Genomic DNA, 22,561 nt, shown 5'->3' with positions numbered 1-22,561 from the left:
AGTGACCGGAAATCAACAAGAAGTGACCTCGAAATGACCCTACAAGTCCAAAGGAAGTGACTTAATACCAGGAAGTGACCCCATATCAATGGGAAGCGACCTTGAAATGCCCCCAAATCAACAGGAAGTGACCCAATATCAACAGAAAGCAACTTGTTAGCAACTGGATGTGACCTTGAAATGCCCCCAAATCAACAGGAAGTGACCCTGAAATGCCCCTAAATCAACAAGTCACATTTTATCAAAAGGAACTGACCTGAAATCAACAGGAAGTGACACAATATCAAAAGGAAGTGAACTGATAGCAACAGGATGTGTCACCGAAATGGCCACGAATCAACAAGAAGTGACATTTTATAAAAAAGAAGTGAACCGAAATCAACAGGAAGTGACACAACATCAACAGGGAGTGACCGGATATCAATACGAAGTGACCTCTAAATGCCCTTCAAGTCAACAGGAAGCGACCTAATACCAGGAAGTGACCCGATATTAATAGGAAGTGACCTCGAAATGCCCCCAAATCAACAGGAAGTGACCTAATATCAATGGGAAGTGACCTGACAGCAACAGGAAGTGACCACGAAATTCCCCCAAATTAAGAGGAAGTCACCTGATATCAACAGGAGGCGACACCGAAATGGCCCCAAATGAACAAGAAGTGACATTTGATCAAAAGGAAGTGACCTGAAATCAACAGGAAGTGACATAATATAAACAGGAAGTGACCCGGAAATGCCCCTCAAGTCAACAAGAAATGATCTATTACCAGTAAGTGACCCGATATAAATAGGAAATGACCTGATAGCTACAGTAAGTGACTTTGAAATGCCCCTTAAGTCAACAGGAAGTGACCTAATACCAGTAAGTGACCAGATATCAAGAGGAAGTGACCTGATAGCAACAGGAAGTGACCATGAAATTCCCCCAAATTAAAAGGAAGTGACCTGATATCAACAGCAAGTGACACTGAAATGGCCCCAAATCAACAAGAATTGATATTTTATCAAAAGGAAGTGACCCGATATCAACAGGAAGTGACACAATATCAACGGGAAGTGACCGGATATCAGCAAGAAGTCACCTTGGAATGCCTCTCAGCACGACAGGAAGTGACCTAATATCAACAGGAGGTGACCTGATAGCAACTGGAAGTGACCAGGAAATGCCGCAAAATGAACAGTTAATGACCAAAAATTGCCCCCAAATTAGCAGGTGACCCGATGCCAACAGGATGTGACCCTTTATCAACAGGAAGTGACCCCAAAATGTTCGTATCTATGGGAAGTGACCTGATATCAACGGGAAGTGACCCCGAAATGCTCCAAAATCAACAGGAAGTGACATTTTATCAACAGAAAGTGACCCTGAAATACCCCCAAATCAACAGAAAGTGACCCCAGAATGTCCCAAAATCAGCAGGTGTCCTGATATCAACAGTTGGTGACCCCAAAATGCCCCTACATTAAAGGAAGGTGACCCCGAAATACCCTTAAAATCAACAGGAAGTGACCTGGTAATAACAGGAAGTGACCCCGCAACGACCCCAAATCAACAGGAAGCGGCATGATATAAAGAGGAAATGACCCTGAAATGCCCTAAAATGGACAGGAAGTTACCATGAAAGACCTCCAAATCAGCAGGTGATCCCATAGCAACAGGAAGTGACCTGAAATACTCCAAAATCAATAGGAAGGGACCATGAAATGCCTCCAAATCAGCAATTCACCCAATATTAATAGAAAGTAACCCAATATCAACAGGAAGTGGCCCAATATCAACAGGAAGTGACCCAATATCAACAAAAAGTGACCCGATATCAACAGGAACTGACATGATATAAAAAGGAAATGACCCCGAAATGCCCTAAAATGAACAGGAAGTTAGCATGAAAGACCTCCAAATCAGCAGGTGATCCCATAGCAACAGGAAGTGACCTGAAATACCCCAAAATCAATAGGAAGGGACCATGAAATGCCTCCAAATCAGCAATTCACCCAATATTAATAGAAAGTAACCCAATATCAACAGGAAGTGGCCCAATATCAACAGGAAGTGACCTAATATCAACAAAAAGTGACCCGATATCAACAGGAACTGACATGATATAAAAAGGAAATGACCCCGAAATGCCCTAAAATGAACAGGAAGTTAGCATGAAAGACCTCCAAATCAGCAGGCGACCCCATAGCAACAGGAAGTGACCTGAAATACCGCAAAATCAATAGGAAGGGACCATGAAATGTCTCCAAATCAGCAATTCACCCAATATTAATAGAAAGTAACTCAATATCAACAGGAAGTGGCCCGATATCAACAGGAAGTGACCCGATTACAACAAAAAGTGACCCGATATCAACAGGAACGGACATGATATAGAAAGGAAATGACCCTGAAATGCCCTAAAATGAACAGGAAGTTACCATGAAAGACCTCCAAATCAGCAGGTGACCCCATAGTAACAGGAAGTGACCTGAAATACCCCAAAACCAATAGGAAGGGACCATGAAATGCCTCCAAATCAGCAATTCACTCAATAATAAGAGAAAGTAACCCTATATCAGCAGGAAGTGACCCGATATCAACAAGAAGTGACCCGATATCAACAAAAAGTGACCCAATATCAACAGGAACTGACGCCGAAGTACCCCCAAATTAACAGGAAGTGACCATGAAATGCCCCCAAATCTGAAGGTGCCAGATATCCACAGGAAGTGACCCCGCAATGACCCCAAATCAACAGGAAGTGACATGATATTAAAAGGAAATGACCCCGAAATGCCCTAAAACTAACAGGAAGTTACCATGAAAGACCTCCAAATCAGCAGGTGACCCCATAGCAGCAGGAAGTGACCTGAAATACCCCAAAATCAATATGAAGGGACCATGAAATACCTACAAATCAGCAAGTCACCCAATATTATTTGGAAGTAACCCAATGTCAACAGGAAGTGGCCCGATATCAACAAGAAGTGACCCGATGTCACAGGAAGTGACCCTGAAATGCCCCAAAATTAACATTAAGTGACCATAAAATGCCCCCAAATCCGCTGGTGACCCGATGTCAACATGACATAACATGATATCAACAGGAAGTGACCACAAAATGGCCCCAAATCAATAGGAAGTGACATGATATAAAGAGGAAGTGAACCTGAAATACCCCAAAATCAATAACCTAAGTAACCCTGTATCAACAGGAAGTGACCCGATATCAACAAGAAGTGACCTGCTGTCAACAGGAAGTGACCCTGAAATGCCCCAAAATTAACAGGAATTGTCATGATATCAGCAGGACCTGACCCTGAAATGTCCCCAAAACAACAGGAAGTGACCATGAAATGCCCCCGAATCAGCAGGAAGTGACTCCGAAATTCACTAAAATTAAGAGGACGTGACCATGAAATGCCTCCAAATCAGCAGGTGACCCCACATCAAAAGGAAGTAACCCGATATCAACAGGAAGTGACCCTGAAATGTCACCATAACAACAGGAAGTGACCATGAAATGCCTCCAAATCTGCAGGTGACCCAATATCAACAGGAAGAGACCCATAACAACAGGAAGTTACCATGAAATGCCCCCAAATCAGCAGGAAGTGACCCCGAAATGCCTCAAAAACAGTGATCAAATCAATAAATTAGGCTAAGTTCGTTACATTTGGAATAGAAAAGCACATTATTTTACGAAAGGTACTTTGATTAAAGATTATGAGAAAGGAGGCCTTAGTGCTATTGATGTTAATTGTATTAATGTTACTATTAAAATTAATTGATTGTGATCCTTTTTGAAAAACCAGAACAAAATATGGTTTCACATCCCAAACGACATTTTTAACCAGTTGGGAGGTATTGAATTCTTTTTGAGATGTGATTTTGACCTTAAAAACATCCCCATAAAACTATCTACGTACCACCAGCAGGTTCTGCTGTATTGGAGAATGATCTATAAACACAACTTCAGTCCCCACAATACCCCGTTATGGAATTGCCGATATATACTGTTAAAAAAAAATTAATCACTGCTTTATCAAAATTGGCAAGAGGGAGGAATTTGGTCGGTATTGCACCTCTTGGATAATTCTGGACATATTGCATCTTTTGAAAGACTATTTTCCCAACATAATTGGATTGATAAAAAGCAATATCAAAATCTTATCAAAGCAATACCCAAGTCGATTATTAAGATGTCTTATAATTTGTTTCAAATGAAGCTGGAGTCAACACTTCGTTTGCTGTTGGTAAATGGAAACAATATCAATGATTCTAAATTACCCAATGTCAAAATTCGAAAAGGTTTTGTGACGAAATGTACCCATTTTTGTCATACAGAACTTCAATTTTTTTTTCTAAGAAAGATATTGAAATTATGAGATCCAAATTCGATTTGTATGACTGGTTATTTCCTAAATTGGTAAATTTATCTAGTTTCACAAAAGAAAATGTTTTATATGGTGTTATCTGTATTAGAGTCATCGCACACAGAGGCGTAGCGTCCCATTAGGCATACGCCGGCAATTGCCTAGGGCCCCCAACCAGCAGGGCCCCCCAGAGGGCCAACAGATTTGGCACACTCAGCTTCACCGCACTGTTGTAGCTACAAGTATTGGGAGTGCTTGAATACCATTAAATCATTTGGCAGATTATCTAGCAACGCTGGCATCAATCCCAATTAGCATACATATTTATGCATATCCAATCAGAGTTAACACTGCATGTATGTGCAAAGAGTGATTCATCAAGAACTTTATGGAAGGTCATTGCTGTACTATGTTATGTTGGTTTTCACAGGCCATCTCATTAATCATGTGACTACTTAAAGAAATGGTGAGTTTTCCAAGAAAGTGTATTAATGGGTCTATCGTATTCCTCGTTGAGTACTCTATAAGAAAAATATAACATATGCATCTAAAATAATCCTAAACGATTTTATTAGCAATTTTAATACTCCTTTTAGCAAGGTTCCTTGGGTATGCGGTATGCCGCTGCGTACGTTCCCATAGCAACCAGTCCTGTTATTGTCCCACGTCACAAGCGCTGCATATTCTGAGAACAAGAATAGGCGTAAGCGTAAAGTGCGCATTTCGCGCAGAGGACGGCCACCCCACCTGTTAGAGGATTAATCTGTGCGTCCATGAACGAATGTAAGTATTTCCTCTTCATGCCATAAAGTTCTTATGATAAGTTAGAGCCGTTATCAGCGCGACCGTTTCGTGTTTTTCCTGTTACGTCGGCTGGTTGATCCCACTCGTTCTCGCTGCGTCGAGGAGAGCGTTCTTTACATTATATTCGCATTGCACATTTGCTTTAGGAGGGAAGGTGTTAGTTTAGCATCTTAAAATGATGTTGTACATCCATATGAGTGTAAAGTGCTTAGTTTTCGCCACTTTTATGGCAAAGATGACCGCAGCAGCGCGCACTCGAACCCCCCCCCCCCTTCGTGTTCATTTTACCGCGCAAAGATATGTGTGTGTCACGTGACTCAGAGTGAGTGGGCGGCGATCGGGCCTTTTTTTAAATTGGCAAAATGAAGAGAAGTTATCTGTTTGGAAATGAAGGGGGGGGAAAAAGCAGAAGAGGAGAAAAGGAAGCAAGACAGCGGTGAGTGTACTATGTTACAATAGTTTTATGTCCTAATGTAGTCGAAGCACTGCAGACTAGTAGTAGTAGTAGTAGTAGTAGTAGTAGTAGTAGTATTTTTATGTCCTAAACCAATTAACTGCCTTTACTTGTTGTAACTAGCTTGTTAGCGTTTGCTAACAGCATGCAGCATGCTAGCATTTCTTCATACATAAAGATGTGACCTAGAACATTAAATCAGTGTTAAGAATCACCATACACACTGATCAGCCAAACTGATAAGATGTTACATGATTCACTTCTGTGCCAGAATGTTATCCTTTTAAGTAAAAGCAATATAACTTACTGGCTAGTCAGTAGAATACGGTATGTGTAAAGGTATGCACAATAATAATAATCTGAAGTACATTTTGTTTATTAAGGCAAATGTGTGTAAATAATTAAGGAATGTGTGAAGTAAATGAATAATGCAATGGGGGGGGGGGGGGGGGGGGGGGCACTTTGAGTGTCCTAAAATGCGCTCTATGAGAGCGAGGCGTTATTAGACTTTTATTAAATATGCTATTGCTTCAAGTCCAACTGTCCCCCTTACTTGCACATGCTCAAAGGGCCCATGTTGCCTGGGGCCCCCGGGGACCCTTGCTACACCTCTGATCGCACAACCTGGCTATCAACATAATTATAATTCTTGGGAAATTTTTCATACATAAGAATAAATGTTTCAAATCTATTCCTAATTTTAATATTTTTCACAAAGAATTATGTCAGTATTTTTCGTCTTTGAAATACTGTATATGAAGGGGGAAAATGCTTTAAAACTGTGTGAAATTGTTGAGGAGCTTGACTTGGTTAGTAGACCCTAGAATTTTTCTTTTACGATTATTTATTTTATATATCTTTTTTTTTAATTTCCTCCATTTCTCTTTTTTTAATTTTGCAGTTGTATATGATTGTAGTTTCCGATATTGTATTCATGATTATTCTGTAGGTTTGTCTGTTACTTTTGAAGTTGTTTTATCATTGTACCATGCCACTTATGTTGTAATGTATATTGTTGTTGATTAAAAAAAAAAATCAACAGGAAGTGTCTTAGGTGTTTACCTACCACAGCAAAGCTACCATGGCAATTTCTCCAGAAGTTGCATCAATCTTCTAGTTATATGTCGCATGCCCTTGTATTCTAAATAGCATCCTGATAAGATAATTTCCCTGTCATCAGTGAGGGCCTGCCTGCCTGCCTGCCTGCCTGCCTGTGGGCGTTTACCGCAACAGTTCAAGCACTTCCCTCAAGCCACTCAGCCGCTTAAAATGTGAAGCGCCGGTCTCCAGAGAGGTTATCCCGGCCAGTCGCGCACAAAGCGAACCCAGACTTGTGCAGCGATGCTCCGAGACTGCGTGTTGATCACCGTTTTTTGGGTCGGTGCAGTCGCCCCAGGAATCCCGCATGATGACATTCACTGGACATACACAGGTGGGCGTTTCTTCCTTTGGTACATTCACTTTAAAGCAGGGGGTTTGTCCATCATTTACATTAATTTGTTAAACAGAGGGTCATAATAGGGTAATAAATTTATTTTTCAAGTAATAACACATTGGCTGGGATTGACAGTGGCAGATGTCCAATTCACTTTGACTGGGGGGTTGGCAGGAATCTAGCCTTCCCAGATGAAATGGATTTGACGTCTAGAACTGTCAATGTGAATGAGAAAAGAGCTAGAAACAACAATGCATTCCAGAGGTCCCATTGCAGAGGTCTTATAGCTTAATTGCTATAACTCCTATTTTAACATTTTCAGAAAAGTCTGAAAAAATATAGTTTTTTCAAAACATTTTTATATTTTTAATACTAAGGCAGACAGTGTTTTTCTGATTGATTTAGGAGATAAGCAGCAAGGCAGAATGATGCACCAGTAACATTATGTTTAATTTAATTTGGCAAAAAAATAACAGGCAATTATGCTGTTAGGCAAGCAATATATATATATGTACACTGCTGGCCAAAAGTATTGGCACCCCTGCAATTCTGTCAGATAATGCTCAATTTTTCCCAGAACTTGATTGCAATTACAAATGCTTTGGTAGTAATATCTTCATTTATTTTACTTGCAATGAAAAAACTAAAAAGAGGATGAAAAAAAAATCATTATCATTTTCACAAATCTCCAAAAATGGGCCGGACAAAAGTATGGGTGCCCTCAGCATCAAACTTGGTAGCACAACCTTTAGACAAAATAACTGCAAACAACTGCTTCCGTTATCCATCAGTGAGATTCTTACAATGCTCTGCTGGAATTTTAGATCATTCATCTTTGGCCAACTGCTCCAGGTCTCTGAGATTTGAAGGGTGCCTTCTCCAAACTGCTAGACTCATTTCTGGCCACTTTAGAAGTCTCCAGTGCTTTCTCTCAAACCATTTTCTGGTGCTTTTTGAAGTGTGGTTTGGGTCATTGTCCTGCTGGAAGACCCATGACCTCTGAGAGCTTTCTCACACTGGGCCCTACATTATGCTGCAAAATTTGTTGATAGTCGTCAGACTTCATAATGCCATGCACACGCAGTCTAGTGCCAGAGGCAGCAAAGCAACCCCAAAACATCAGGGAACCTCTGCCATGTTTGACTGTGGGGACCGTATTCTTTTCTTTGAAGGCCTCATTTTTTCTCCCTGTAAACTCTGTGTTGATGCCTTTTCCCAAAAAGCTCCACTTTTGTCTCATCTGACTAGAGAACATTCTTCCAAAAACTTTTTGGCTTTCTGAGGTAAGTTTTGGCAAACTTCAGCCTGTCTTTTTTATGTTTCTGGGTCAGAAGTGGGGTCTTCCTGGGTATCCTACCATAGAGTCCCTTCTCATTCAGACGCCGACGGTTTATGAGATGGTTTACGATAGTACGGGATGACACTGTTGTACCCTCGGACTGCTTGGACTTGTTTGGATGTTAGTCGAGGTTCTTTACCCACCATGCGCACAATCTTTCGTTGAAATTTGTCATCAATTTTTCCTCTCTGTCCACATCTAGGGAGGTTAGCCAGAGTGCCATGGGCTTTACAATTCTTGATGACACTGCGCACAGTAGACACAGGGACATTCAGGCTGCAATTGTGATTTAGTTATTGCCATCACGTGTTATGTGCCGCAGGTAAATAACAGGTGCTGTTAATTACACAAATTAGAGAGGCATCACATGATTTTTCAAAACGTGCCAATATGTTTGTCCGGCCCATTTTTGGAGTTTTGTGTAGAATGATAATGATTTTTTTGCCATTTTTTATATGTTTTTTCATTGCAAGCAAAATGAATGAAGACATTACTACCAAAGCATTTGCAATTGCAATCATTTTCTGTGAGAAATTCAATTCAATTCAATTCAATTTTATTTATATAGCTCTAAATCACAACAAGGTTGTCTCAAAGGGCTTTGCAGAGGCAATATGATACACAGTCACAAACAGCAAATGAAGTAAACAAAGATGAATAAATAAAGTTCAAGTCCTGGGCATCCCCCATCCTTGGACCCTCCATGTCGGCAAGGAAAAACTCCCAAAACTCCAAGCTCTTTGGGAGAAAATGAGAAACCTTGGGGAGTACCACAGTCAGGAGAGATCCACTCCCAGGACGGATAGACAGGATGCACCAGGGCTGCTAATTGGAATTAGCAGACGAGGTTACAGTCTGTAAAGATGCAGTAGAGTAAAGGAACAAGAAGAGGTCCATCTAGCAAGATGAGACGGGGGTGGCAACGAGTACGTCCATTCTGCCAGGGGTCCTGATAGTCAGGAGGCTGCAGCTGAAAAATAGTCTGGGGAGGGGGAAAGGGGACACCGGGTGACTAGTGATGAAGAGACTAGTTAAGTAACTAGATATTAAGACAAGTGGTAGGTAGAGTAAGAAAAAGGAGATAGAACTCAGTGGCTGTACTTCCCCCAGCATGATAGCTTCTAGTGCAGCTTAGACTGAACTGTGAGTCTAATCCGACTTCAACTAGCCTGACCATAAGCTTTGTCGAATAGGAATGTTTTTAATCTAATCTTAAATGTGCAGACTGTCTCGGCTTCTTTAATATTAGCTGGAAGCTGATTCCATAAAACAGGGCCTTGGTGGCTAAAGGCTCTAGCTCCGACAGTACTTTTAGAAGCCCTTGGAACTACCAGTAGACCTGCATTCTGACAGTGGAGTGTTCTGTTGGGGTGGTATGAAACCAGAGCATCAGTAAGATAAGATGGCCCCAACCCATTAAGGGTCTTAAATGTAAGAAGGAGGATTTTAAATTTAATTCTAAACTCGACTGGAAGCCAGTGAAGGGCCTGGAGCACAGGTGTGATGCGCGCTCTTCTATTAGTTCCTTTTAAAAGTCTTGCTGCTGCATTTTGGACTAGCTGAAGACCTTTTAGAGAACTTTTAGGACAAGCTGTAAGTAGGGAGTTACAGTAATCCAATCTAGATGTAACAAACGCGTGAATTAATTTTTCTGCATCGTTTTTTAGAGAAAATATTTCTAATTTTGGCTATGTTGCGCAGGTGAAAAAAGACTGTTCTGCAGGTTTGTTTAATATGAGCTTTAAACGATAAGTCTGGGTCAAATAGAACTCCAAGGTTTTTAACCGTGGTGCTGGAGGCTACACTTACACTCAGGGCCGGAGTGGGACTCATTTTCGGCCCTGGAATTTCATGCCTCAGACCGGCCCACTCATTTAAAATTATGTCATTATGCATAGACGTGTTAAGTTCAGTGTTCTCTAAAGCCGTGTACTATAATTCTGTGTATTCCAATTCAGTGCAGGTAATGGTTGTTTAACAAGGTGGCTTTATTTTAACAAGTGCAACACAACATATTTTGAACACATTTAAAAATGGATTTTAAAAAAAACTATATTAAATGATACATTTGGAAAATAAATTAGGCCTGTCAAACGATTAAAATTTTTGATCAAGTTAATTACAGCTTGAAAATTAATCGTAATTAATCGCAATTCAAACCATCTATAAAATATGCCATAGTTTTCTGTAAATTATTGTTGGTATGGAAAGATAAGACACAAGATGGATATATACATTCAACATAAGGTACATAAGGACTGTATTTGTTTATTATAACAATAAATCAACAAGATGGCATTAACAGTATTAACATTCTGTTAAAGCAATCCATGGATAGAAAGACTTGTAGTTCTTAAAAGATAAATGTTAGTACAAGTTATAGAAATTTTATATTAAAACCCCTCTTAATGTTTTCGTTTTAATAAAATTTGTAAAATTTTCAATCAAAAAATAAACTAGTAGCCCGCCATTGTTGATGTCAATAATTACTTACACAATGCTCATGGGTGCTGAAGCCTATAAAATCAGTCGCACCCAAGCGCCAGCGGAGGGCGGCAAAACTCCATAAAACACAATTAACAAGTGGGCATGTCATTGTACTGTCATTTAAATCTGTCTGAGCAGGGCATGTGCGTTAATTGCGTCAAATATTTTAACGTGATTCATTTAAAAAATTAATTACCGCCCGTTAACGCGTTAATTTTGACAGCCCTAAAATAAATGAATAAATAAGACCTTTTCTGCAACATCAAATATTAACAAAATGAGTGCTTACAGATAAAACAAACATAGCAACATAACAATATGAAAAATAAAGAATACGTATTGCACATTGTAACAACTTCTAATGATACTATTATCCATTTTCCATTTCCACTTTAAAAACGCCACGTAATTGAATATATTCATTCTAATGTTCACTCGCTGAACGACATGGCAATCCTACCTTCCAGCTCTGCACCTGTGGTGTGTTCATTATGGCTAATGCTTGCTGCTACATATCCCTTGTGAGGTGCTACAAGAAGCCAAAGTTTCCACAATTACATATTGTCGTATCACACGGTGCAACTTGCACCGTGCAAGTTGCATTTTATTCGCCATCCGGCCTTACCACTTTCGTTGTAATCCTCTGTAGTTTGAGGCCGCAAGGTCGTTGCATGAAAAAAATTAGCTATTTTCGCGCATTTTGCCGATTCTTTCACGAGTGATTTTCTCTTTTTAATTCTTAATTTTCAGCGCCACCCTTGCTCTTTTTATCCATCCGAGCACCGAGATAGCAGCTAATTTGGCTCAATACAGACTACAATTAGGGGGCGGAGCTGCATGCTGTATTTTTCGTCTGCACACGTGAGGATGAGTCTGGGAAAAAAAATAATAGTTTTTTTTTTTTTTTTTTTTTTAAGACGGCCCACAGGGACAGCGGTAACAGAATGTAAGTTATACTCAGTGGCACTGTCATAAATAAATACCAAACAAAAAATGATAACAGTGTAATTTTTTTTTTTTTTTAATAAAACCCGGACCGGCCCATCTGGCCAGCCGGCCCTTCTGGAATCGTCCAGAAGCTCCCGATTAGTCACTCCGGGCCTGCTTACACTGTCCAGAGTGACTATCTGGGCAGTTAAAGAGTCCCTCACTCTTTTCGGACCCATTATAAGGACTTCTGTCTTTTCAGGGTTAAATTGAGCATTATCTGACAGATTTGCAGGGATGCCAATACTTTTAGCCAGCAGTATACAGTATTTACCAAAAAATGTCAAGAAAATCTAAGCACAATTTATCACATTGGATTACAGTTAATCCTTGGGTTACGACATACTCGATTTAGGTGATTTTGACTTTACGACGTCGAAGTCTCGTCCGACATTTTGTCTCCGGTCAGGTTTTTTTTTTGTCGCGTAAACGGTACCTTATTGCACCTCACAGTATCTTATTTTTTTTACTTTACTTTAATAATAAGACGTGTTCTGTCCTCACTAAACATGAAGTTGTTCAGCTTCACAGACAGCAAACAAAGCAATTGTGCTTTTTGAAGCTTTTTACTTCCTAACTTTTTACAATTTGTAAAGCTGTAACACACATACAGTGTATGTACACTTATATTCAAAACTACACCCATTTTAATACTAAAACAATTGTTCAAACGTCCATCTCGTGTGATTAATATGTAAATTTAGTAGATTAGATTAGCCTAATTTGCCTAACAAAAGTCCGCTAACAAAAATGCTACAAATGCTATTGTATTTTCAATTCTCATCGCAAATCACTGACATGTAAGTTCACAAACTGTAGCTCTAAACTTAATGACAAATGCATACATAAACATATATTAGCTGAAACAACTTACAGCCTAATGTTTGCCAAACCAGAGCGAAGCTATCCTTTATCCATTTTAGACGTCTGAGTTTGCTCCTGAGTCATACAAGGAGATAGTCCAGCCAGACCCAATGCTGCCACCAGAGGATAGTGTATCCTGCATCATTCAACAAAATGCATTACTTTTGCACTTTTTGGATAGTTATTTTGAATATTTAAAGTGTTAATTCCGACTTATGCGGAAATTTGGGTTAAATAGCCAGCGTAGGAACGAAACCCGTTCGTAACTCGGGGATTACCTGTATTTTTGTATTTTTTTTTCTACGTTTACCATAAAAAATCAAATGCTGAAACTCAAGTTTCCTGCTGTTAGATTTGAAGCTAGGTTTATGTACACCTAGCTTGGTGAAAAAGAACACGCAGGAAGTCGATGTAGCTTTTATGTAGGTTGGTCGCTGGATGCTCCCCTAGTTTCTGTGATAGCAACTCTCTTTATTCAGGGGCAACAATAGGATGGGAGGGGTCAGGAAAGCAACATAGAACCTAGAATAGAATACATAGACTACATGGGGGCCACATGGCCTTAGGAAAAAGGAATAAGGAAAGCATAAATATTAAATGTATGCACAACAATTCCGTCACCTACATTAATTGGAATTAATGGAGAGGAACAGTTTTAAGTGACGAGCTCAATCTAGTGTTAGAGCTGAGAATTTAAATGTAAAGTGGTACCTCGACACACGATCTTTTTGACATCCGATGTAAAATTTGACTCGCCATTTGTTTCTACATCCGACGACATACTCGAAATACGATGCTATATGACAACGCCGCAGTTTCTTTGTTTTCCCGCAAGACGGACGTGCGGCGGATTTTCTTGTGGGAGAAAACAACAAGGGTTCCAAGAAAGTTAGTGCAGGTGGCGAAAAAAGGACAAAGTTGAAACTTACTATTGAAATGATGATGGAAATGAAAGAAAAATATGAGCGTGGTGTGCGCATCTGTTAGCTGGCTCGACAATATGGCCGTAGATTGTCTGCGATATCGACGGTCCTCCCTCGATCTCCGTTCACCAGTCTTTATAAGTTAAGGTGACAATTATTATGATTGTGACATCGTCAAAAAAATCGCCAGCTTCGTCAGGTTTTTAATCATTTAATTCAGAACTTGTGCAACACAACATGCCTACTGCGCCGCAGCTTAACATGAAAAGTGAAAGTAAAAAGTCCTCTCTCTCTCTGTAACATCAGCCACGCGGTGCATTCAGGTACACCACACAAAACACATTCGCCACATTAGAACCCGATTCGTTACATTTTTACAGGTATTATTCTTATTATTACTATTATTATATTATTTTTCCTATTTTTATTCAGAATTTATTTGTTTTTCTCTGTGTAATTGCTATTTACAATAGTACCAGCAGTATTTTTTAAGGATTTGGTGTAGGTTTTCGGGCTATGTAACGAATTAATGGAATTATGATGTATTCTTATAAGAAAATCCTGCTCGACATACGACCATTTCAATTTACAAACAAGGTCCTGGAACGAATTAACTTCGTATGTAGAAGTACCATTTTGCTACATGGAATTTGTCATGTTAATTTAACATACTCAACCAATACCCTGATAAGTAGACAAACAGAACGCTGACATTTGAATTGAGACTGCCCCAAAATTTCCCTTCAAGAGTGTTTGGGTCAACACTCTGGGGGAACACATTCTTGTGCACGTCCACTTGGCAAAAATACTTTTATAAAACACTTTTCTAACCATGCTAAACAATCATGTTTGCTCTTTTCCATTTCTGGTGCCGATTTGTAGAGGCGGAAACCTCTTGATACCTCACGATACCATACGGTTTGCAATACAATGGTCACGATAATGATGATCTTATGATATAGCCGTACAACGATTATCGATACATTGGTCAAGAAATCCTTCTAGGAAATTCTACATAACAACAAATAAACAGAAAAACAAACTACTGTATCTTCATCCTTCTGCTGTAAGTTTATCAGTAGCAGATGTTTAATCCATTAGAACTCGGAGGGTGACAGCGAATGAACCCCTACCACTTCAAATGGTCCCCTCCCACTTTTCTGGCCGTCAGTGGCAGCAAATGCCAGGCAAAGAGGCAATTCTGGGCCATTTGATTTTCAGCCACTTTCTGTTGTTTGGGGACATTTTCTGGGTCACTTCATGTTGATTTTGGGTTAAAGAACAGGAGATGACCTGTGAATCCCCCAATTGAATAGGCAGTAACTCAAACTCAACAGGAAGTGACCTGTAAATGCCCTAAAATGAACAGAAGTGACCTGTAAATGCTCCGAAAATCGGAAAGAGAGACCGGGAATGCTCTGGTTGTATATGAACGAACGTTCATTCGCCATTCTCAGTCTGTTTGACACGGAGAATGGAAGTCTTAGTGTCCGGTTGGTCTGAAAAAATTTAATGTATCACACTGAGAGTATGACATACTCCCATTGTGATCATATAACATACCTCGTTTATTATGACAAAGCAGCGGACAGGAAGGGGTTATGGGGGAAGAGAAGAAAAGAAACGAAACAAAAGAAAAGAAAGAAAGGGTTTATGGGGGAACAGAAGAAAAGAAGCACAAGAAAAGAGACACAACAACAACAAATACATTGAACACCTACACTAACTATTAATATGTTGGTGCTATCATCAGCTAGATGTATTTCCGGTTGACACCATGTGAGGGCCTGTTGACCAGGGAAAGAAGGGGAGGGGGTTGGGGGAGTCTATAAGCCAAGTGATTGTCCTTCCCGGTCTTAATGGCTGGGTATCGAGTGCCGTCAATAGCTGAGACACTATTATGGAGGAAGATTTTGGTAGCAACTTTTTGGTTCCTTTTTTTTTTATTTATTTATTTATTTTTTTAATCATTGACACCCTTTTGAAACGATATTTCGATTCTTGTCATGAGTGTATCGATAACCTTTTGGGTTTGCAAAGTATGAGCCAAATGCCCGTTGCTTTATGTTTGTGCTCGTACAAGTGTGCGCAACATGCACGAGCCTAACACAGACTGCAGTTACGCTTGAAGCCCAAAAAAGTGGCAGTCGCCATTTAAAAAATGACAAACTCCATATAGCACCTTTAAGCTTTTTGTGTGCTACATTCAAGGATATTTTCATCATTTGCTGTGGGCCAATAAAGCACTGGACAGTAGGCCACAGTTGGCCCACAGGGCATAGTTTAGACACCCTTTCTTTAGAGCATGAGAGTTCCAGAGTTAACTTACTGTATGTACAGCTGAAATAGATAAATAAACCCTGAACAGTGAGGCACTTTTTAGGATAATATTAATAATTCTTAACTCCCCAAACAAGTCAAATGCCATATTATCATAATAATAAAAATGCTGATGATGGCTAGAAACATAATGATGAGCAGAATCATAGTAAATGCAGACTATAGACTGAATTGACACAGTTAATCATTTCAAAACCTGCTGGGAAGCAACGATGAGTTGCAACAACGTCAAAGTTGGGCAAGTCCTGGCTGTGACAGGAACCTGTTTATTCCTCAATTCCTCAGAAAAAAAGAGCAAACATCCCCCGTTTGTACTCACAGCCACTCCCAGATGAAACCTTTCATCTTTTGGCAAACACTCCCGGAGTGAAAACATCTCTGTGACATGCTTTCATCAAAATAGCCCCTTAAGGGGAAATCACACTGTTACACAAACACAGTGGCGGGAAATTCAACTGTCGTAAGCGATTTGATTTTTGACATCCTTTAAAAACGTTCCCTGTAATTGTGGCTGTCATAACACGTCCACTCTGTTAAAGTTATGTTTTAGGGCTGCAGCTAACAATTATTTTTATTATCAATTAATCGGACAATTATTTCAACTACTAATCGATTCATCGGTTAAATGTCACTTTTTTCAATTACCTTTACTATTTCACTTGAAGTTGTTTTAGGCCCGTTGCAAATAACAATGAAGACAGAATGGATGACTATTTCCTTCAAAAATATTTGATTACAGCTTCCTGACTTAACTGTAGCCTACAGCTGTACTGTTTTTTAAGTATATAAAACTTGGGAATGTTTTTAATAAAAAAGGTTTAGAGTATAAAACGTAAAAGGAATTTCTCAGTACACAATCAAAAAAAAGTCCTATTCATTCATATTTTTTAAAAAAGTGATGCTGATTGACTTTTTTTTTTTTTGCTGATATAAATTGTGTCAATGATGATTTTTTTTTCTTTAAAAAAACTGAACAAAAAAAATCATACAAGGAGAAGGCAGACTGTAATTAATCAGTTTTCTTCCTGAAACAGTTGTTCATAAATACAATCCAAATTTCAAGGCACACTCTCTTGTATGACAATTTACAGTTTGCATGGGTGTTTGTGTTGAAAGGAGGCTAAGCTGTTATTTGAGTGGTTTTATGTTTGTGGTTTGCTTATAAAAAGAAATGAGACAAATTTCTAACAATAACTCAAGTTCTAATATGCTTCTCCAAAACAATACAAACGGACACTTAATACACTGTTTGGCATAATCGCTCACTAGCATTGTGCTTTGTGCTAAGTAGTAATGTCTCATTAACAAAGAATACAAACAATCCAGTTGACTTCATTTACTCACCTCTGGCGGAGGCACACAGGATCTAACAACACAAAAGACAATCTAACTCTCGGCCAGTGTTGTTAATCTTACTTTTAAAAAGTAATTAATTACAGTTAGAAATTACTTCTCTCAAAACTAATTGTGTTAGTAACTCAGTTACCTGAAGATAAGATTAATTAGTTACTTGGAAAAGTAACTGGGGATAATTTTCATGTTTTTTCTTTTTCAAAAAAAAAAAAAAAATAAATACAATAAAATAGTAACCTTTGGAAATCTGTAGTTTAGAAGTCATTTAATGTTGTGAATTAACCGTTAAAGTTGTTAAAATTGCTCCCGTTATTGCGTTAGTTCCCCTCTGTCTTCTTTTGACATGTGTAAGTTTTAAAACTGTTTCATCATTTAAAGATAGATTTAAGTTTTGCCGATTTAGGAGCATTTTAGATAAAAAGTTACTTAGGTTCGCTAGGAAGGTTCTCTAAAACAGAGCCTTCCTGAGAAATCTACTACTTTAAGATGGCGGCTGTTTACTAAAGCATCTAGTTCTTTATCCATGTTGCTAATGCCGCCGTGTCTGTCATTTGTATCTAGTTCTATAATATGTGATATCTACCATAGCATCATGTGGGCGTAGTTTGTAGGCTATCGACTACAGCCAGGTATTATTGAAGCCACGTAGCATCACGTTTCCAACGGCGTCACAACTCCCTTGCCTCCTCCCCACTCCTGCTCTGCTCTCTCGTCTCCGTGAGTCTGTCTCTCTCAGACTTTTCTCGCGTCATTTAACCAACATAGTAACATATCATAACGCACGTCTTTACCGCCGCCTCAGTAACGGTAACGGCGTTGCCAAAATGAGAAAAGTAATTAATTCGATTACTCACTACTGAAAAAAATAATGCCGTTAGTAACGCTGTTATATTCTAGCGCCTTTATTAACATCACTGCTCTTGACACTTCATAATACAGTATTATTGATTTAGCAACCCAACCTGAGTGTGGCAGTGAACTCTCTCTCTCTTTTGCTTTAATCACTGGGGAGCACGCGCGCAACCTCACATTTCACACAAACAAGGACGGATCCCAAAACTCATAGCTGCCAGCAAAATCGATTATCAAATTCATTAACAACTAATTTCTTCGTCAATTTTAGCCGATGTAATCGATTAGTTGTTGCAGCCGTACTATGTGTCAAAGAAATGAAATGATTTGAATCAATTCAAAAGGTTTATTTGGAAAATAATAGATTTCTCATCAAATCATGTTATTATTATGCTAGCAAAAATAGGCTGAGGGCTAACGTTAGCAAAAAAAAATGTCCCCTCTGTTATTTGTCCACTCTATCACGGCCCCCTATTTGAAAAAATGACTCATGATGGAAACTATGGCACATTTTCGTCTCGGACTGGGGGTGTGGGGTCGGGGAGTGGAGTCATTGAAAGACCGGGCCAGTTCATGGACGGTGTCGGAAGCCATTCAACTGGCAACGCAAGTAAACGTACCTTGACGGAAAAAAAAAAGCATTTGATGTTGTTTTGGACAAAAATTATAAAGAAATAAATCACATTTTTTATAAATTAATTAGCCTAGAGTAAAATAATTACAGCAGTGTAGTGATTTTAATGCAAACTGGTCATTGATACAATAAACTAATAACATGAGTAAACCTTTCGAGAACTGTAACTTGATCAAAGTACACATGTAGGACCTTTAGTCCAAATTATCTAAATATTGTTACAGTAAAAATGCCTAGTTTTGAGTTCGTGAGCTGTCAGAAAGGACCACTACTAAAATTCATTAACCTTGGTTTGACCTTCTTCAGATTTGTGGGTTTACAGTTCCACAAAAATGAGAACTGTAACCTGATCAAAGTATGCATTTAGGACTTTTACCTCCATCCATCCTCATTTTTCTAAATATTGGTACACCAAAAATGCATCGTTTTGAGTATTGGAGTAGTCAAAGAAGTTTACTACTAATATTCACCAACCTTGGCCAGAACTTCAGATTTGTGGATTTGCAGAGCCACAAAAATGAGAACTTTAACCTACCATCTACTAAAACGACCTGTTGCTATGGGGAATCACATAATATTGCGCTGATGTGAGAGCGCACGTAACGCCCATGTAGATGGAGCGGTTTTAAGAACAGGTGACTTTATTTCCTTTTTTAAAAGATAAAAATGGTAACCTTATATATAGAGTGTTTTGAAGAGTTGGGATCAATGTGAGCACACGGAAGACAACTGCCTTGCTGTTCAGTCGGAATGCATGTACCATAGTACTTGGATTACGCAGGTGCGCTAATTTTAGGGTCAGCTCATTTGACCACGGGACCACGAGCGTCCGCTGGCTTGACCGCAGTCGGAAATTCCTACTTATTTGTCACCCAATACTTATTTTTCCCGTGTACATGTAAAATATGTAGGGTTGCAGTTTGCGCATGTGTAGTGACACCAAACCCCACTTATTTCAAAAATTACGACTCTACTTATCTCTCCCGACACCGGCCCATCGGCACCAGCCCCTGTTATCCCGATATGCTAGTCCAAAACTGGTGTCGTCCTATTTCAGTCTCCTAAGACACGTTTTTAACTCGTCATCCTCATGAAAAACTGGTTTGTCGACGAAATATTTCTGTTTTCGTAATCGTTGACAAAAACTATAATGTTGTGAATCAGCAGTGGTGTGATCATAAATAGGGAAAAAAACAGTGTACATTTATGACTAATATTTGATCTTATTACAGAGGGAGCTTTGGACCAGATGCACTGGGCGACCAAGTACCCAGCGTGCGGGGGTAGGAAACAGTCCCCGATTGACATCCAAAGGCGCAGCGTTCGACACAATCCAGACATTTTACAGCTGGAGCTCAGTGGATATGATGCTCAGAAAGGGACATTTCTTATGTTCAACACTGGACACTCGGGTAAGTCCATAACCCAAAAAAAGGTTATGCACTTGAAGAGCTTTTCTTACAATAGTTTAAATATTTGTGAGCCCTTCTGCAAAAACTCGACACTTTTCGTACAGTGTAGTATCAAATGAGTATGATGTTAACATGATTAGCAAATAAACAAACACCGTAAAAACACTTTCACTTTATTGTTAGCATCATAAAAGTTATGTTTGAACGTGCTAGTGCTAGCGCTTCTTCATCTCACTTGTACCGCACGTCTGACAAATGCATTTTCATTTGATAAAAACGATCTAAGCAAACCGACCGATATCAATTCTGCCTAGTCTCCCCAAGGTTCTGCAAAGACTAGTCTACAACAAACTTAATAAGTATCTTGCCAAGCTAAACATGGTTGTCCCATCACAGTATTGATTCAGAAATAAAAACACTACATATATGGCAGTACGGAAAAATAAAATCCATGATGCAATTGACAAAGGTGACTACATTGTAAAAAACAACCTATAGAATTTAAAATTGAGGTAACATTTTAACACTCAGTTTGATAGTGTAAAGATTAGCCAATTTTACTTGGTAAATAAATGGGTCAACAATAATACACTCAAAGAATTTAGGTAAGGTTTACATAACCTTTGGAAACAGATTATATCACTTAATACCTATTAAAATTCAGTATTATTTACTCATGATTGTAGTGTATTTGTATTGTATATTTTATAGGGCTGTCAAACGATTAAAATTTTTAATCGAGTTAATTACAGCTTAAAAATTAATTAATAGTAGTTAATCGCAATTCAAACCATCTATAAAATATGCCATATTTTTCTGTAAATGATTGTTGGAATGGAAAGATAAGACACAAGACGCATATATACATTCAACATACGGTCCATAAGTACTATATTTGTTTATTATAACAATAAATCAACAAGATGGCATTAACATTATTAACATTCTGTTAAAGCGATCCATGGATAGAAAGACTTGTAGTTCTTAAAAGATAAATGTTAGTACAAGTTATAGAAATTTTATATTAAAACCCCTCTTAATGTATTTGTTTTAATAAAATTTGTAAAATTTTCAATCAAAAAATAAACTAGTAGCCCGCCATTGTTGATGTCAATAATTACACAATGCTCATGGGTCGCACAAGTGGAGATTACACTGTACTGTCATTTTAATCTGTTTGAGCGGGGCATGTGTGTTAATTGCGTCAAATATTTTAACATGATTAATCAAAAAAATTAATTACTGCCCGTTAACACGATAATTTTGACAGCCCTAAAATTAGGGCTGTCAAAATTATCGCATTAACGGACCGTAATTAATTTTTCAAATTAATCACTTTAAAATATTTGACGCATTTAACGCACATGCCCCACTCAAACAGATTAAAATGACAGCACAGGGTTATGTGCACTTGTTACTTGTGTTTTTTTGGAGTTTTGTCGCCCTCTGATGGCGCTTGGGTGCGACTGATTTTATGACCATGAGAATTGTGTAATTATTTACATCAATAATGGCAACCTACTTGTAAGGAATTGGAGTTCGGTGACAAATTTGCCGGCTGTATATAATTGACCTAATCCTCCGGTAAGAGAAGATGCAGCAACTTCTATTGGTTTGATGAACTTTATTTACAGTTGTTTGCATCCATTGTGCCCTTGATTGCATCTGGACATTAATGTGAGTGTGTGTGTCTGGGAAGTTGATGAAGCCGAATTGGACGAGATACAACTGCAGGCTGTTCTTCTCCATAGTTGCTAGAAGTTGCCATAGTGCAATTATAAACAGGATCCGGCTCGAAGGACCACTTGTAAGGAATTGGAGTTCGGTGACAAATTTGCCGGCTATATATAATTGACCTAATCCTCCGGTAAGAGAAGATGCAGCAACTTCTATTGGTTTGATGAACTTTATTTACAGTTGTTTGCGTCCATTGTGCCTTTGATTGCATCTGGACATTAATGTGAGTGTGTGGTTTGTGTATCTGAAAGAAATATATTAAGAAAACCATCAATAAACTTGTTATAATGAAATAAACATGTAAAGTTCACAATACAATGAATCGAATGGATTCCAGCCAAAATAAACCAGGCGTCATACCAAAAATGACCACTAGATGTCCGCATTGGACAAGCAATGAACCATCGATAATAAATGACCAGTCCTACAAACAAGACAGCTGCTATAGCTGCAGGCTATGCACTCGGTAGCTAAATGAATCGGTCACCAAAGACCGCAATGGACAGCGATCTCAAATATGAACATTAAATGGGATTAAATTCGTAATGCACACCTAGCGATCCAATTCAGTCCAACTTT

The 22,561-nt window shown here is 38.8% G+C and overlaps 1 protein-coding gene across 1 annotated transcript in view; it reads left to right on the top strand.

Annotated features, from left to right (window-relative positions):
- Positions 1-6,888: 6,888 nt before the first annotated feature.
- The window catches only part of ca6 (carbonic anhydrase VI), a 33,842-nt gene continuing 18,169 nt past the window's right edge, over positions 6,889-22,561 (top strand). Inside the window, exons 1-2 of the mRNA XM_057857598.1 lie at positions 6,889-7,051; positions 20,066-20,245. Coding sequence (XP_057713581.1) covers positions 6,961-7,051; positions 20,066-20,245 — 271 coding nt within the window. The 5' untranslated portion in view covers positions 6,889-6,960. The remainder of the gene's footprint in view (positions 7,052-20,065; positions 20,246-22,561) is intronic.

The sequence above is a fragment of the Corythoichthys intestinalis genome, chromosome 2 (assembly GCF_030265065.1).
Source record: "Corythoichthys intestinalis isolate RoL2023-P3 chromosome 2, ASM3026506v1, whole genome shotgun sequence".
NCBI lineage: Eukaryota > Metazoa > Chordata > Actinopteri > Syngnathiformes > Syngnathidae > Corythoichthys > Corythoichthys intestinalis.
The sequence above is the reverse complement of the archived record's forward strand: the minus strand, read 5'-3'. Positions and strand labels throughout refer to the sequence as shown.